This window comes from Meleagris gallopavo, chromosome Z (genome assembly GCF_000146605.3).
Source record: "Meleagris gallopavo isolate NT-WF06-2002-E0010 breed Aviagen turkey brand Nicholas breeding stock chromosome Z, Turkey_5.1, whole genome shotgun sequence".
Taxonomy (NCBI): domain Eukaryota; kingdom Metazoa; phylum Chordata; class Aves; order Galliformes; family Phasianidae; genus Meleagris; species Meleagris gallopavo.
Window position 1 is genome coordinate 806,224 of NC_015041.2, and position 15,832 is coordinate 822,055.

The following is a 15,832-nucleotide window of genomic DNA, read 5'->3' on the forward strand; positions in this document are numbered from 1 at the left end:
TGCGGCCCCGGGCGGCCTTCCGTGTGCCGCTCCTGTGTCCGGTAGGCTGAACGCGGTCGACTTCTTCAGCTTTTCTTTCCTAGGTCGCTTTCTGTACATCGTTTCCTGCTCGCTTTGCTTTCTGTGCCTTCTCCGAGTCTTGCCTAGGGAGAGTTAGCAGCCCGAGTGCGGTTCCTTTGTAGGGCCGTGGCTGTAATTCTTTACCTTTGTTGTCCACCGAAGTACGGCGATGTTCTTGGGTTAAGCCTAAGCGTCTTGCCTGCAGCTTTGTGTGGCACTGCAAGTTAATAAATGAAGCACTGATGGATCCATAGCTCTCCCCACGCCCTTGCTGTCTGTGTTACTTTAACCTGTTGTGATTGAAAGCACGTAAAGCCTTAAAACTGAAGCCCAGAAGTGTGAAAGTTTATATCTGAGGATAAATCATAGGATCATAGAATGGCCTGGGTTGAAAAGGAGCACAGTGCTCATCCAGTTCCAACCCCCTGCTATGTGCAGGTCGCCAACCAGCAGACCAGGCTGCCCAGAGCCACATCCAGCCTGGCACTGAATGCCTGCAGGGATGGGGCATCCACAACCTCCTTGGGCAGCCTGGAAATGCACGGAACTGCTAGGAGGCTGCAGCAGTCACTGATCTAACAGTTGCTTTGGGCTTCTCAGCCTTCCTGGGCTTTCCTGACTCAATCCTTACTGCTTCTGAACCAGGCAGGTGAAAATGAAAGGTGCTGTACTTGTTTTTCTATTCAGACGTTGAAATGTGAGAACTAGATTTCTGAATACAATTCTCAAGTAGAATTGTTAGGTTCAAGCACCCTTGTTTCTATAGCATGCAGCTCATTAATACTAATTTCTATCTGTGGAAATGCTGCTTTGTAATGCCTGGACTTCTGAAACTTGAAGGAAATACTTTAAATACATTCAAATCAGCTAAGACATTCCCTTCTTCCTATATTTTCTTTTTTTTTCTTTTTAACTCAGCTCCATTTTTCAGAAAGAGCATTGAGAAGTTCTAGGCCATGTCTTATGTCTTTATTTTGCAGTCCCCTGGATTTAGAACAGTGTTCCCTCAAAGTTCTGGAGCCAGAAGGAAGCCCAAGCTGGAGCCTCTTGAAGCTGCTGGGTGACAGGGGCTGCACGGTAGTGGAGCTGGTGGAGTTCCTGCAGGCCATGGAGCACACAGAGGCTCTCCAGTGTCTCAGCTATTCAGGTCAGCTCTGGTTTGTATTTCCACTGCAACCATGCTTTTCTGCACTAGAAATACTGAAGCATTCACTTCTACAGTAAAAGCGTTGTTAGCACTCGAATTCTAGTAACTGGTTTTTGTTTGTATGATTCTGAGATTAAAAGTAGGTCAAGCAGATAAGCAGGCTTAATGCAGTATTGTTGTAGGCTTGGACTTGGCTGCATGAGTATGACAGCTGCTGTCATTCTCTCTGCTAACTTGTGTTCTGTATTCAGCTCTGCCTTTGGGTGATGTTTATAGAACAGAAGTAGCTGGGTTAGAAAGACCAGTAGCTTTGCCAGCCATTTGTTCAGGCTACAGTTTTTGTGAACTGCATTTCATAGCTTACACTAATTGAAAGGGAAGTGTTCAATTAGCACCAGTTCTAGTTCACCTTGAATTCATTCCAGCTTCATAATTGGACAGCAAAACAAAGTAGCAAAGAGCTAGATTATTTTCTGCTGTCTAATGCATTCAGCTTGCTTCTTCATTGAAAGTTCAGAGATGTGGGCAATGCAAGGGCTGCACAGTAGAAATGCAGACCAAATTCTTCTTGCTCTGGTTCTAGACTGTGCCCCTTTTTTATGTCCTCTTTGAAGATGTGGTAAAATTCAGTCAACTGGAAATTAGAAAAGCTTCTCTTGAAAATGGGAAGTAGGAATGTGCAAGTGTAGAGTCTTGCACCTGGGAACAAATAACTGCAAGTATCTGTACATGACCTGTTGGAGAGGAGTTCTGTGGGGAAGGACCTGGGGATCCTGGCGGGCAACAGGCTGACCATGAGCCAGTAGTGTGCCCTGGTGCCCAAGAAAGCTAATGGGATCCTGGAGTGTATTAAAAGGGCAGCAGGTCAAAGGAGATGATCCTCCCCCTCTACTCTGCCCTGGTCAGGCCTCACCTGGAGTACTGCATCCAGTTCTGGGCTCTTTGGTACAAAAAAGACAGGGATCTCCTGGAAAGAGTCGGCAGAGGGCCACGAAGAAGATAAAGAGCCTGGAGCATCTTTTCTAGGAGATGTTTTACATTAATATGAAAAGGAGTTTCTTCACAGTGAGGGTGATGGCTTGGCAGGGAGGAGGGGAGTTGGTGTCATATCACTGAGGCTGGATTGTGCTTCTAAGAGGCAAAAGTTTGTCTGTGGAGATGTTCAGCAGTAGTATGCTGTCTTGTATGTGGTGGTTGGTGAAGGAGAACTGAAAGCAAAGAATATTACTGACTCAGGTTTGTACTAAACTGTGCCTGCGCTGAGCCAAAACACTGCTTGCTTGACCTGTAATCTCTCCACAGTTGAGTTTGCAGATTTTTATGTAGCTGTCTGTCATGTCATATTCTGGGTGTTAGTGCATAGATAGCTAAGGTACCTTGTGTGGAGGAGAACGAGCCAATAAGACTTGCCAAAACTGCTCTGAAAGGCAGGGATAGTCTGTCCTGTTGTAAGTTAATCTCTTTGAGGCATGATGGAATGAACTATGCCTGCTTTAAGCTGGGCTGGATAGCTTAGAGAGAGAGAAGTTGGAACCAGGAGAAAGCTAAGCAAAAGGTATTTAAAGGGAGTTTAATTCTAAGACTTTTTGAACTATTCAAAAAGAAGTAGTAGGCCTTAACAGTTGCAGTGAGTTTATTTAAATATCCAGGGTGTGATACACTTGAAATTAAAGTACATGTTCAGAACTACTCATTTGTTTTAGTAAACCAAAAAGAGCTTGAATGTTGCTTCAGGATGGGATTGTTTAATAAAGACCTTTATGGCTGTTGTATTGGTTTTTAGACCATTTTCTAGCAGCTTAGTTTATGCGATTAAAGACCCAAGCGTTTATGAGCTTTTGAGTATACTGTTGTAATACTGATGTGTCAGTGCTTCTACTTCAGTGTTTCTTTGGCGCAGACACTGTTTTAAGTTGAGACAATGTTTTGCAGCTACAAAAGGGACCTCTAAGAATCATAGACTCTCACAACCAAGACCCAGAAATTCTTAGTCTGAGTTTACAGACTTGTCTGCTGCATCGTATTAACTCTGGACAATGTTCTTCCAATTAACATGCAAAATTGTAATAACTTTTAAACTTTTTTTTGGTAATGAGAAGGCCGTAGCAGCCTATTCCTATGAGTATCAATGTATCATTCCGAAAATTGAGTCAGAAAGTTTTCTTTTTAGCCATTACATTTTTTGTGTTTGCGGGAAGTAGCTTTGTAATATGTGAATGGCAGGAAAATAAATGAAACAGTGTAGAAGTTATGAGTCAGTTTTCTTAGAACTTGGTTGTAACACCTCCAAGGAGTACAAGATGCCGATCTTCCAGATGATTTGTTTTTCTCAAATATTTCAAGAGATGTCAGTGATGAAAATCAGGAGAGATTATAAAGAATAAAAGTGCAAATCTTCTGTCCTTGAACTGACATTACAAACTTCTTGTTTGCCTTCTTTAACATTGGTGATTGTGATGCTCAAGGCTACTTGAAATGTTCCCTTTGACTCAGAAAAACAGCAGAGGAAGTATTAAATGAGAAATCTGAAGTATCGATCTCCAGAGCTAGGCTGTAGGTGGAATTTGTTTTAGAAGATAGGCAAAGAATTTTCAAATCCTGTGCCTAGGCTCGAGTAGCCCCCATTGTTGTCAACTGTTTCAGAATAATCAGGTTGTATATGGAGACACTAACAGAGCCCACTTCCCTGCTAGACAGAGGCCACACGATTTCCATATGCCATGGTCTCTGTTCCAGTCTGTTGACCTTTTGTGTTTCTGCTTAAGTTTTAACCTGTTGATCAAACTGATATGATTTCTTCCTCAAGCACTTTCTGTTAGGACAAAATTCTGATGTGCAACTAAACTGTTAAATGGGAAAGCTGGGGAATGCAAAGAAAACTCCTGGTGTGGCACAGTAAGAAGTCTTGGAGCAAATTACAATCCTGGGCTGGGATGTTTGTGATCTCTTTGGAGCTATTTTTGCATGCAGTTTCTGTTTACTTCACATTATTCTGTAAGATTATTCGCCCAATAAACTGGAATGCTGTTGCTGTACCAGGCTATGCTTTCAGCTTCTGCAAAGCACGTTAATTATGATAATGAAGAACCTGCTTTCTCCCAAAATAGGAAAAGAGACCAACTCTGAAGAAAATCAAATCTAGTATGAGTACCTATTTTGTATGTGACTCTTAATTTCACAGAGTAATGAGAAGGTACTGAAGTGGTTTTGTATCATTCGCTATTTCTGTGTTTTCCTATAACCAGTGTTGCAGCGACACTTGTCACCAGCATGTGTTATTACCTACAGTCCCACTGTGTTTGTTTCATGCATGCACCATCCATAATAAGAAAAAAAATCATTAGACTGAAGCATTGACGTCTCAGCACTGCTGAGCACCATGCCCAGAAGCTCATGCATTCTTTGTCAGCACCATGAGGTTAAACTCTGCGGATGACTTTTTTTTGCTCCGCCCTCCCCCTTCTTCTTCCTATGACCTTGATTGTAACAGCAGATCTGTTGTGGGGGCTGTGCTGTAATTAGATCTCTGTACTGGTCTAGGTTAAGAAAACAACTGGATCGTATCAGACTGTTATCAGAATTTCACTCACACTATTTCCTGGCAGTTAAAATCTGAAGTGGAAAGTTTTACCTTGCACATTGGTAAAAAGAAAACCCCCGCCCTGTGATCTACAGGAGCAAAACCCATAGAGGAAACTGATGTTGTCTAATAAGCTGCATGAGCAATAGTTGAAAAATGCAGTGTGTTGTAGCTCAACCAGCTCTTACTGTACTGAACCTTCCCTCAGGCTGTGTCTTCCCTTTTAGCTGAAGCTTAACGATTTAAATTATCTGGAGTGAGCAAAGCTCAAAAACATATATTGTGAGAATACCCTTCCAAGAAAGAATACATGATGCCACTGAAAGTGCTGTTTGCTTTAGTGTGTAAGGGGTAAGAGATAATGAGGTTTCTTGAAATTAAAACACTTTGGAGTGCAGGGTTGGACTGATCTCCAGAGGTCCCTTCCAACCCCCGTGATTCTGTGGTTCAAGCATGGATTTGTGTAATGAAATACAATTTTGAATGTCTTAAAGTTCTTTGACTAAATGAAACTGTATATTTACATAGAGAACCTGGAATATTTTCAAGCATATTTAATGACAGAAACTTTGTTTGCTTAGAGGACAATTTAAATTCTGTGTTGTATCTTAATAACTTTCCTACGTGTAAATTCTCTTTTTAAGGCATCAAGATTGTTGTACAGCCAGACTCTCAAGCAGTGCTCTGTGGCCAGGTTGTCAAGCTGTGTTGCTGGGCAACAGGACACCCATTTGTACATTACCAGTGGTTCAAACAGAAAAAAGAGGTAATAGTTGATAGAGAATATATGTGTATGTGTGTATATATAGATATATTTTTAGTTGGTAGAAATCACTAAGTAACAATTCCACAGACTAAACTGTGATACCGCTAGTGCTGAATTGGAATTTCTCTTCAAAAACATTTTGAAGGCTATTGCTCTCAATTATGTAAAGGCTGCTTCATCTTCTAGTAAAAATAGAAGTTGAATAACTGCTCCATGATGACTGTATCAATGTGCTACAACAGCAAGGTGGTTCAATGCGTTTGAGGCACTCTATCCTTGGGTACTAATCTTGGGAACTGTGAGTTCAGTTGTCTAAGCCTACCATGAAGTTTCACACAAGCTACTCAGAAACTGCCAGGATGGAAAAAATATCAGTAACCATTGGTTTTAGACTGATGAAAACTGGTTCATAAGACTGAGCAATTTAAGGCCTGAACTCATGGGTGTTACAGACTCAAGTGCTGGAATGTTTGTGAGCCTGTATCTACGGAGTTCAAGTGGCAGTGCTTTTGCCCATGTTTATTGTCTGGTTGTCTTCCTACAGTGACTAATTTCAGGAAGAGTTTTTCAACCAGCTTAAAAACTCAGGTAAGGTAGAGACATATGAATCATTCCTGGAAGAAAATCCGTCTCTAATCTGCTAAATACATGGAACAAAACTTTCTCATCCAAAAATTTTAAGCGAAGGAGTTGAAGCTGGGGTTATGGACACTGAGTAAATATTCCAGTGTTTGATCCTTGTGTAGATTAACTTAATCTAAATTAAAATATTTCTGGATTCATGTGTCACTCAGGTTCCCCATGGTAATTCTCCAGAACTGGTTCTGAATCCAGTGAAAGTGAACGATGCTGGCTTTTACATCTGTCGAGTGAACAGTGAGTCTTCATTTACATTCAGTCGGTGGGCACGACTGGAAGTTTGTGATCTCCAGGGTACAGCTCATGGTGAGTGGCAGGAGCTTTGTACAGTGGAAACTTCTGTGTGGATTGCACCTTAAAGCTTGTTAACACATTGGGTTAAACTGGGTCTTTTTGTGTGAATTGCATCTCTGTGGGTTTAATAAATGTGTTAGCTGCATAAGAAAAGTCACGGTTATTCAGATGCACATATGTAAGTCCATGTGGATTATGGAACTGGCTTAAAGATAGGTCTACTTCACTGAAGGGTTAATTTCCATCTGCAGCATACATAATGAAAGGATGGAAGTGGAAGAAGATTGAAAAGAATGGAGTAATAGCAGAAAACCAATAGGATTATATGGCTGTCCACTCAATATTATCTAGCCAGTACTGGAATTTATTGTTAATTAGATGTAATGCTTGATTTAGAGGTTGGCAACCCTGCCTGTGGCAAGTGGGCTGGAACAGGATGATCTTTGACGTCCCTTCCAATACCAGGCATTCTATAATTCGTGACTGTAAAATGTGACTGTAATGTGAATCTTGGAAATTTGCTTCTTGGATTTGGTTTACTAATACTGTGCATTTATATCTAGTTTCTGAGGTTGTGAAATGGTGTTCTTTTGTTTTTGGTTTGTGTAAGTTTGCTTTTTGTGTATTTTTTTATAGAATAGTCAATAGTTTTAAATGAAGATAGACTATGTGCTAATCTACCTTTAAAAACAAACTAACAAAAACCTAAACTAAATTATTTAATTAAATAGCCTGGCTTTGTTCTTGGCCTGAAAGTGAATGAGAAGAGCAACTAAAGAGTGCAACTGATTTCTGCTCGTATCTTCACACTGTGAAGACTGAATATATTGTGTTGTGTCACAAGTCAGTGGTGTTTCCCACTTGAATCCTGCATTTAAAGATGTCAGGAAAACAAAGAGAAATCATGCAATGAAAAGCTGTTTCACTGTCCCTTGAAGTCTGTGGAGAGTGTCCTGATAGCAAGTGGAAAATGTCTTCAAAACATTATTATATACAAAGCAAATGCAAAGGGGAATGGGCTGTCTTAACACTTAAAAGTCATAGGCATGAAGTAAAGTGTCCATGTTTAGCAAGAAAAGTCAGTTAAACGCTGGAAAATACTTTCTAATGGTAGGAATAATTAAACAGTGAAATGAATGAAGTAGATAGACCACTGAATCTCCAACAAATGCATATCTGCCTGTATCAGACAAAAATAGTTAATGGACTAGATGAACATGTTTTCTATGATTGTATGGTCCATATTAAGTTTTATGGCAGCTCTTTTCTTGTTTACTTGACTGCCTTTGCAGGACTTGCTTGACGATGTAATTAGAATAAAAATGTTATAGGTGTTATCATTTAAAAACAGTGTTTCTGCTTCACAGCTGATTGTTCAGGTAATTAACACAAATCACTTTCTTCCCGCAGTCCAATTCTCCCCTCTATTGGCCAGAAAGGAGAATAGACTTTTAACTTTTAAGGAGTGGGATAGCAATTGTAAATTTTGAAACCAAGAACCCCTGATTTGAATCTGTTGCTGCTAAAAGTCACAGATATCTGTTAATAAAGAGTCGTTTGGGGCTTTTTTCCCCTCTTTCTAGAAGTAAGAAATCTTGCATTCTGTGTTATCAGTGCTCAAGCTGAAAAGGGAGAACTTTTTTGTCTTTAAGTACATATGCTACTCATGAAAAAAGTTGTTTGGTTTTTTTTCCACTTTTGCTGTCTGAACAAAATATCTTTCCTACATTAAACTTTCCCTCTAATTTTTTTATAATTACCAGACTTTTACATTGTCTTTTCTGCAGTGAAGCAAATAAAATCACGTAATGAAATTCTCATTCCTGTGTGTGCACACCTCTGTCTGTTCCTTGGCAACTATGCTTCTTTATATTTGCTCTTTTCTCTGAATTCTTTCTATAATATTCTTCCATTTTGCAGCTGTGCCCATTTGTTATACTACTGGCAGGAATAAATGATGCATGGGAGCATCTGAGGTGTGTTTTTGTGTATTCCTGTTTTACTTTTCAGCTGAAAAAAAATGGAATGCAGTTGTGACTCGTTAGCATACTCCCTACACACGACTAAATTAATTTCATTGCTGTTAGCACAGACTGTTCTATTTTCAGGGACATGTGCCCATACATTATTTATCTCACTTTCTTTCCCCTCATTTTTTCTTTAATTTTTGAAGGGGGCTTAATTGGTTTGCCTGAAAAGAAGCTGTGCATTTGTATTCAGCCTCAGCCACAAAACCTGACTGTGGGAGATGCTTTGGTATTAGAATGTGGAGCTGTTGGAAACCCAATTCCTCAATACCAGTGGTTTAGAAATGGATTTCCCTTGGCAAATGGAAGCAAAAATGTCTACACGGTAAGTTACCACACAGTGCCATCCTTGTGAGATCAAGGTATTACCACCTTTAGCCTACCATGTAATGTTTTCACAAAGAAAATAACTTCTTCATAGCCTTTATAACATCTATGCAAGTGTACAGCTCTCCTGCTCTGTTATTCCAATGCTGATACTGTTCTCAGGCTCCAGGGTGCAGAATTATAATCCTGAATGTGTTTGAAGTGGTAGTCATGGAGTGGAAGTCTACAATACATTCCAGGTTGTTGACATAACACAAAGATTAAGTGCCAGTAAAAGTTAAAGCATCTCATTCTATTCCATACTGTGGAGCTCTGTGGAAGATAGTTACATTTAGTACTTACAGCATCTCAAGCCTGTCGGGCAGATTTGCATTCTTTCTTCAATTCTTGAAAGCATTTCTAGAACACTTAATGTTCTAGAAAGGGTATCAGCAACTGTTGAATTGGTTTAGGCTTTAATTTTTAGTATTTTTTGTTTGTTTGTTTGTTTGTTTTGAGGGGGGTGCTTAGAAGAAACTGATTCTTCTGGGGGCTGGCAGGATGACTTTCAGTTGTGCTCACATAGGTATCTTGTGTGGACATGGAACATGGGGGAACATACTGGTGTCACGTATTCAATGACCGGGAAGACCAACATAGCAAGAAGATAGACGTCATTGTAGGTATGGAATTTGTCAGTTTTATGTAGATCAGCTGATTTATCAATTTCTTCCCTAATATTAGAATTTATTTCTCAGACTTCTAGTATTCAGCCAAGCGCTTAGCTGCCTGTATTTTTAGTTTATCTGTTGATTAAGATAGCTGTGCTTGCTGGCAGCAAATGCAGTTTTATAGTTGTATGAATTGTGAAGTGCTTTGAGTTTTTATGGTAACTAATATAGAGATGGTAACACTTTTTGGCCTTGCTACTAGGAACATGGCTTGTCGACAGATGTTGAGCTGAACTCTTCATCTGCATGTTTTTTGACAACCGAATAACATCTTAAGCCTTAAGATTTCACTAAGATCTTTTACTGATATGAATTGTTACGTGGAATTCTTCAGCTATCAGGGCAGGTGATATTATTCATAGCAAGTGAGTTAAATAGATAGAACACTGATTAGTGTGTGTGCATGTATTTGCAGTAAATCGATCAGGGAAAGATCTGTTTCTATAGCTTCCAGATATATCTGAGAATATTATTGCATAATTCATATGAAAATTTTTTGTTAAGAAATATTGTAATGCTCCAGGATTGTATTAAAAATTACTATAAACATAGTGTTCTATAGCCAGTGTTTAAAGATTTACAGTGCTGTAAAATGAGCCAGATTGGAAGTGAATTTTGACTTCCACTTTGTGTTCTAACTCTCATAACTGAGAGAAATTGTCTTCCAATTCTCCCCCCTCCCCTCCCTTAAAACACAAGGAAGGAAAGCTATGGCAGTGGAGTGCACAGAAGGTAAAGTAATTCTTTAGTTGTGAATCACTTTTAAGAGATGAATGATGGGGATGATGGATTGTTGTGTGTTGCTGAAAAGCATACATGGGTTATGAACTTCACTGTGCTTTAAAACAGTGCTGGGTGATGGAACATTTCCTTTTGCACGTGCTTCTCTCTTCTTTGCCTTGAAATCACGCTTCTTTCTTCTGTAGTATTCAGCGTTGAATACTACGTTGTTTTTGTGTCCTGCATTTGATCTTCGTGAGATTTTTTTTGGCTGGGCTGAGGAAGCAACATCCTTGCAAGAAAATCTGGGAATGTTTAGGAGACTGAAGGACCTTAAAGAGTTGGATAGAGCTGAATCCAGTCAGTTCTTTGTCTGTGAGATGTGTCTCCAGCAACCTTACTACATTTGTTTCTTTTCTCCTTTGCATCACTGCTATGCCATCAATTGATTATTGGAATCTTGAATTTATATGATTTACATAGTGGGGGAATCATGTGAGAAAATGTAAGGTTGCTTACAGCAGCACCCTACCCCAAGCTTCTCTGTCAACAGTGAAAAAAGAGTTGCATTTTCAAGGCACTGTACATGGCTATCTGTTCTTTATTTTCTTGTAATCAAACTACTGTGCAACCTTTCTTTTTCAAAGTTTAACAGGAACCACTGTTCTCTTTAGCCCCTTTTCTGAAAGTTTGAGATTGTGAGGGCACTGTGTACTACAACATACAAGTAGCACAAATTCAGTATCAGCCACTTCCACAGTTTAGCTTTTATAACTCGTTATGTTCTTAAGCCTTAGCATCCTTTCTGGCTCGAGAAGGTTTCTGCAGGAAATGATGGATCCTGTGCAGAAGCCTCCTGGCTACCTGCAGTTCAACCAGCCCTTGAAGCAGGATATAATCACTAAAACTGCTGGGGCTTTAGCACAAACTAAGGTTTGCTTGGATGCAAGTTTGTTCTGCTACTAAGCTACATTAAAACCCTTGCTGTTTTCACTTTAGTTACCTAGAGTTTCCCACGTGAGTGTATGTGCCTGCATTTGTTGATGAAGAGGTCTGCTTCGTGCTGCACTGAATGGAGCAGGCATGCTCTGAGGGGCCTCGCATAAAGCACTTGGCTTTTCCATGGTTTCCACTATTCTGAAAGAAGTTAAGTGAAATCTATGGTAGTCTAGAGTGTTTGAAAATTGTATCTGAAAATTATATCCCCCTGAATACATATGGCATTATAGAGAAAGACTTCTTGCTCAGGATGTTGCTTTTTTTAGCAGTCCTCAAACATCTTTTTGTCACTTGAGTGATTCTGATGTCTTATTCCTTATTCATTCAAGCTGCTTGCATGTCCATGGGACTGAGGCATGGTGTTTTTCTCCCTTTGTTTTGGCCATATTGTAATGCTGTGTCTTGAGTATGTGGTTAATGTAGTTCTCTTCTGTGCATGTGGAATAAGCATATGAAAGTTAGACTTACTTACAGAAATACGAAGCCAAAAGTATTTTTTAGTTTTGTTCTAGCTTTTGGCTTCTGTTAATAATGACATGACAATTATATATTTATTAATGAAATACACATTTTTTTGCTACTTTTTTAAACTTAATTTTATTGGTATATGTCTCCACAGAAGAGCTAAGTGATCTTCAAAAAACAGGTAAGTGACATGTTTGGAAAGCTTTAATTTCACATTACAAATCACAATTGCTGAAGCCTCACTGGGTCGTAATGTTTAGTTTACATTACTTGGTTGTATTTATAACTGAGATTTAATAGTGGCAGATACCCTGCTAAGAGCAGTACTACCTTCTGGTTTCAGTAAACTAACCTGAAGATGTACAGTGAATCACAGAGTTGCTATTGGCTCTGCAAAATCACACCAATCCTCTCTTTTACACTGTTTGCATACTTACTGCGTTTACTTTTTCAAATACAGAAGGAAATCTTTTGTTCTCTTGTCTGTGGCTTTGATGGACTCTTACGTTTTAGTGCATTGATTGTTTTTCAGATGGTTAAGGCAAATAGGATGCAAGATACCTCCCTATCCCCAATAGACTGAGTTAATATATTTCATAAATCCGTATAAATTGGTGTGAGCAAATGTGACTTGAAGCCTGTTTGATATTTATTATAAAAACATAGGCCTGGAATACTACTCCCTGAGGGATTATCCCTGCAACAATGCTCCTAAAATTTCAAATCACAAAGTTTCCTGGGTTAGACATCAAAGTTTACTTTTACCCAGTGTTAGTCAGTGGAAGTTGTATCAGTATCATTGTCATGGTACACGTTACTGAGAGCTACATTTTGTGAGGCATTGGGCATTCCCATCCCTTTGGGAAATAAAAGAATTTTCAGCTATCAAATTGTCATCCATGTTAAGTGTTCCCCTATCTTGCATTTCGCTGGGAGAGGATGGACTGTTCTGGATGTTACAGAAAGTGCTGATGTGCAGTGTGTAAGATTCAGAATTATACCCTAAGCATCTATTATCTCTAAAAATGCATGACCTACTAGAGTAGGTGAAAGATATCAGGTAAATAACAGAAAGCAGTGAAGGAATAACTTATTAAGCAAAGCAGTAGTGGTGGAGTGTTGGTGTTGGAATGTGCAGTTCATTTGCTGATGCTGACAGCTGTGACTGTACTCATGATCTGTTCTAATCTCTTTCAAGCAGACCTACAGGAGCAGTTCAGTGACAGACCTTTTGGTAAGTGCTTTTGTAGCTGTGGCTTCTGCCATTGCTTGTGAAATAACTTTTGAGATAGCTGTCAGGAGGGAGGCATCTGTGTTTTTGTAGCCCTCTGTAGTGCTTGGTTGCCCTTTCAGTAGTAAGCCAAGATGAGGGCACCAGTATTTTTAGTGATTTGGTGGAGTGTCTACAACTTCTGGTCTGTTTCAGGTTACTGTGCCCTTAACAAGTTTGTTACACCATTACTTTGAATGCTTCAGCAGTTGGAGATATGGCATTAGGCTGATGGTAGTCTGCCTACTAAGGCTATGCTGTCCCTTTAGCTGTGCACAGTGCATGCAGCTCACTGCGGTAGATGGATGGCAGATGTGTGATTTGAAGTATACCTGCTGGATTTTTATTCCCATTTTGAACTTTGCATGATAGACTTGACTGTGGCCAGGCACTTTGTTTTGTTGGTGCTAAAATGGTGGAAAGGCTGCAGGTCCCTGCCACAATCTTATCACTCCGGTGTGAGAGGGAGTGTAAGTGCTCCCCACTCCTCATTCACCTTTTCTAAATTATTTGGAAAACCTGCTTCTAGTACTTTTTCAGCAGTAGTGTTCTAGTATCAATCACTGTTCACATTTCTCCACTCCTAGGATGGTTAGACTGTTCAAGACTTTGCAGATTTTCAGCTGCAAAATCGTTAAAAGCAATTAGAGATCTTGGCAAAGATAGTGAAATGTTAAATGTTGAGGCAGTAGACAGAGACCTTCTGTCAATGTGGGGTTACTGACATAGGCAGGTTTGGGGAATGCATATGACTCCATTTGCCACTGGAGCAGTTAGGCAGTAATTCCTACTGAAGAATAGGAGCAACAGACAAAACAGAGGAAAAATACCTTGCTTTGAATAAATGACTCTTACATCTGAGTCAGTGTAATGTTTTTCTTTCATTGGCTGTTTCTCAGGACGTAAGTACTTCTGACTTCACTAAAATCAGAGGAAGGACCTTAGACAAACCTTAACAAACAGAAAAAAGAGTTCTGATGCTTGACCTAAGTAAAGCTTAATTAAAGTTTCTGTTTAAGTAAAAGCTTCTACTTAAACACACTACTTCAGAGAGATGTAAATATAGGAGATGGAGATATGAAAGTGGTCTTTCTGTGTGTGGTGTTTTCTTTTGTGGTTTTGTTTTGTTTTTTAAGAAACACGAGAAGATTTATTTTGAGGGGCAAGAATTATAAGTGGCCATAGCTTTAGCAACTTGCCATAAAGACATTCATGTTCATTCTCCTGTTTTATGAGGGAATTCAGTAACTGTGCTGTCATGAATCGTGAAAGCAATGACAGACAGCCTTAGTGACTTGACCCATGTCTTGACAGATGGCCCAGTCTTAGCTGCATCGCAGCTCAGGTATGTTGACTGTCAGAACATGCTGGAATGTTGCTTTGGTTTTCGGATGAGAATGAGTTTGGTTGTATAGTTGACACAGGATGACTTTCAAGTACTGTATCTCAAATGAGACTGGATGTTATTTTTGCTTTGGAAGAAATTAAATTTAAAGGTGTTGAACCCAGGGAATACGTTACATGTGCTGTGATTTTACTTTTTTTCTTTGTTTTTACAGCAACAGACAAGGTAGCTCTGTTAATAGGAAATATGAGCTACTGGAATCACCCCCAGCTCAAGGCCCCAATGGTGGATGTTTATGAATTGACCAACTTGCTCAGACAGTTGGATTTCAAAGTTGTTTCTTTGTTGGATCTTACTGAGTCTGAGATGCGAAATGCAGTGGATGAATTTTTACTTCTACTAGACAGAGGAGTATATGGTGAGAGCCTGCGAGATTCTTTCTGAATACTTCAATTTTGTGATATAAAGTACACAAACATCAGCTGTCTACTTCTGCCAGTTCCAAGTGTGTAAGAACAAAACAAACCTTGTTGTACTTAACTTTTCACACTCTACTTGCATGCTAAACGCGAGCATTTCCTTTGACTTTGGTTAAAAACATTATTGCTACTCTATTATTGGAAAAATTGAATCTTTGATCTTTTTTCTTTAACCACGCCTAAAACTGCAGACTGTTGTGTTTATCTGCCAACAACTGTTGCATCTGCTGAGCATATTTGACAATATGCTGTGCAGAAAATGCACGTTTATAGTAAGTCATTAGTACTGCTTTAGTAATCTTTTAAGCAAGAGTGGTCTGTTTGTCTTTTTTACTAGACTGTTGTGGTAAAGAGCTCATAGCAGAATGCAGAGTTAAAGAATACTAACATAGTCTGTGATGCTCTCAGGAGACCTCTAAAACACCTTTTTACACATCTTCCCTCTCCTCCTTCCCCCTTTCCTGTGTCTGCAAGTTGCTTTTTCCATTAAAGTTAACCAACCCCTTGGCATATCAGGCTGCATTTGCGCTGGTAAGGTGGGGAGCAGACCTAAGTAGAGCATGCAGTATGTTCTCAGCTTACTTTTGGAACTCTTCTGTTCATCTCCTGTCTTTCTACTGGATGTCTGCAGAATACTCTTTCCTTATGGATTTCCATCCTTCTGAAGCTCTTTGGGAGGGGCTGCTATGCTCTTAGTCCTCGCTCAGAAGATCTTTAAAGAACAGAGGAAGAGGTGTGCTTTTCTCTGCCTCAACAGTAAGCTGCATTCTGATACAAGGTGTGTTGGGGTAGAGAGGGTGGGGAGGGAGAGCATCTTAAGCCCTCTTCTTTTTTTGTCAAGCGTTCAGGTTAAGTAGAAATGCTTATTCTGAATTGCAGTTCCTTTCAGTTGGCGTGGTACTGGCCTGGCAACCATAGTTTTCTTTGTTAAGTCCTTCACAGGGCGTGAAAAAGCTCTGCTAACCTGAATTTCTTCTTCAAAAAGCAAACCAGAAAAAAGTTTT

The 15,832-nt window shown here is 39.7% G+C and overlaps 1 protein-coding gene across 1 annotated transcript in view; it reads left to right on the forward strand.

Moving 5' to 3' along the window:
• Window positions 1–15,832, forward strand: part of MALT1 (MALT1 paracaspase) — a 31,609-nt gene that overhangs the window by 2,966 nt on the left and 12,811 nt on the right. The window contains exons 2-10 of the mRNA XM_031557216.1: window positions 1,041–1,207; window positions 5,432–5,553; window positions 6,348–6,498; window positions 8,660–8,838; window positions 9,406–9,502; window positions 10,250–10,282; window positions 11,889–11,915; window positions 12,936–12,968; window positions 14,564–14,767. Coding sequence (XP_031413076.1) covers window positions 1,041–1,207; window positions 5,432–5,553; window positions 6,348–6,498; window positions 8,660–8,838; window positions 9,406–9,502; window positions 10,250–10,282; window positions 11,889–11,915; window positions 12,936–12,968; window positions 14,564–14,767 — 1,013 coding nt within the window. The remainder of the gene's footprint in view (window positions 1–1,040; window positions 1,208–5,431; window positions 5,554–6,347; window positions 6,499–8,659; window positions 8,839–9,405; window positions 9,503–10,249; window positions 10,283–11,888; window positions 11,916–12,935; window positions 12,969–14,563; window positions 14,768–15,832) is intronic.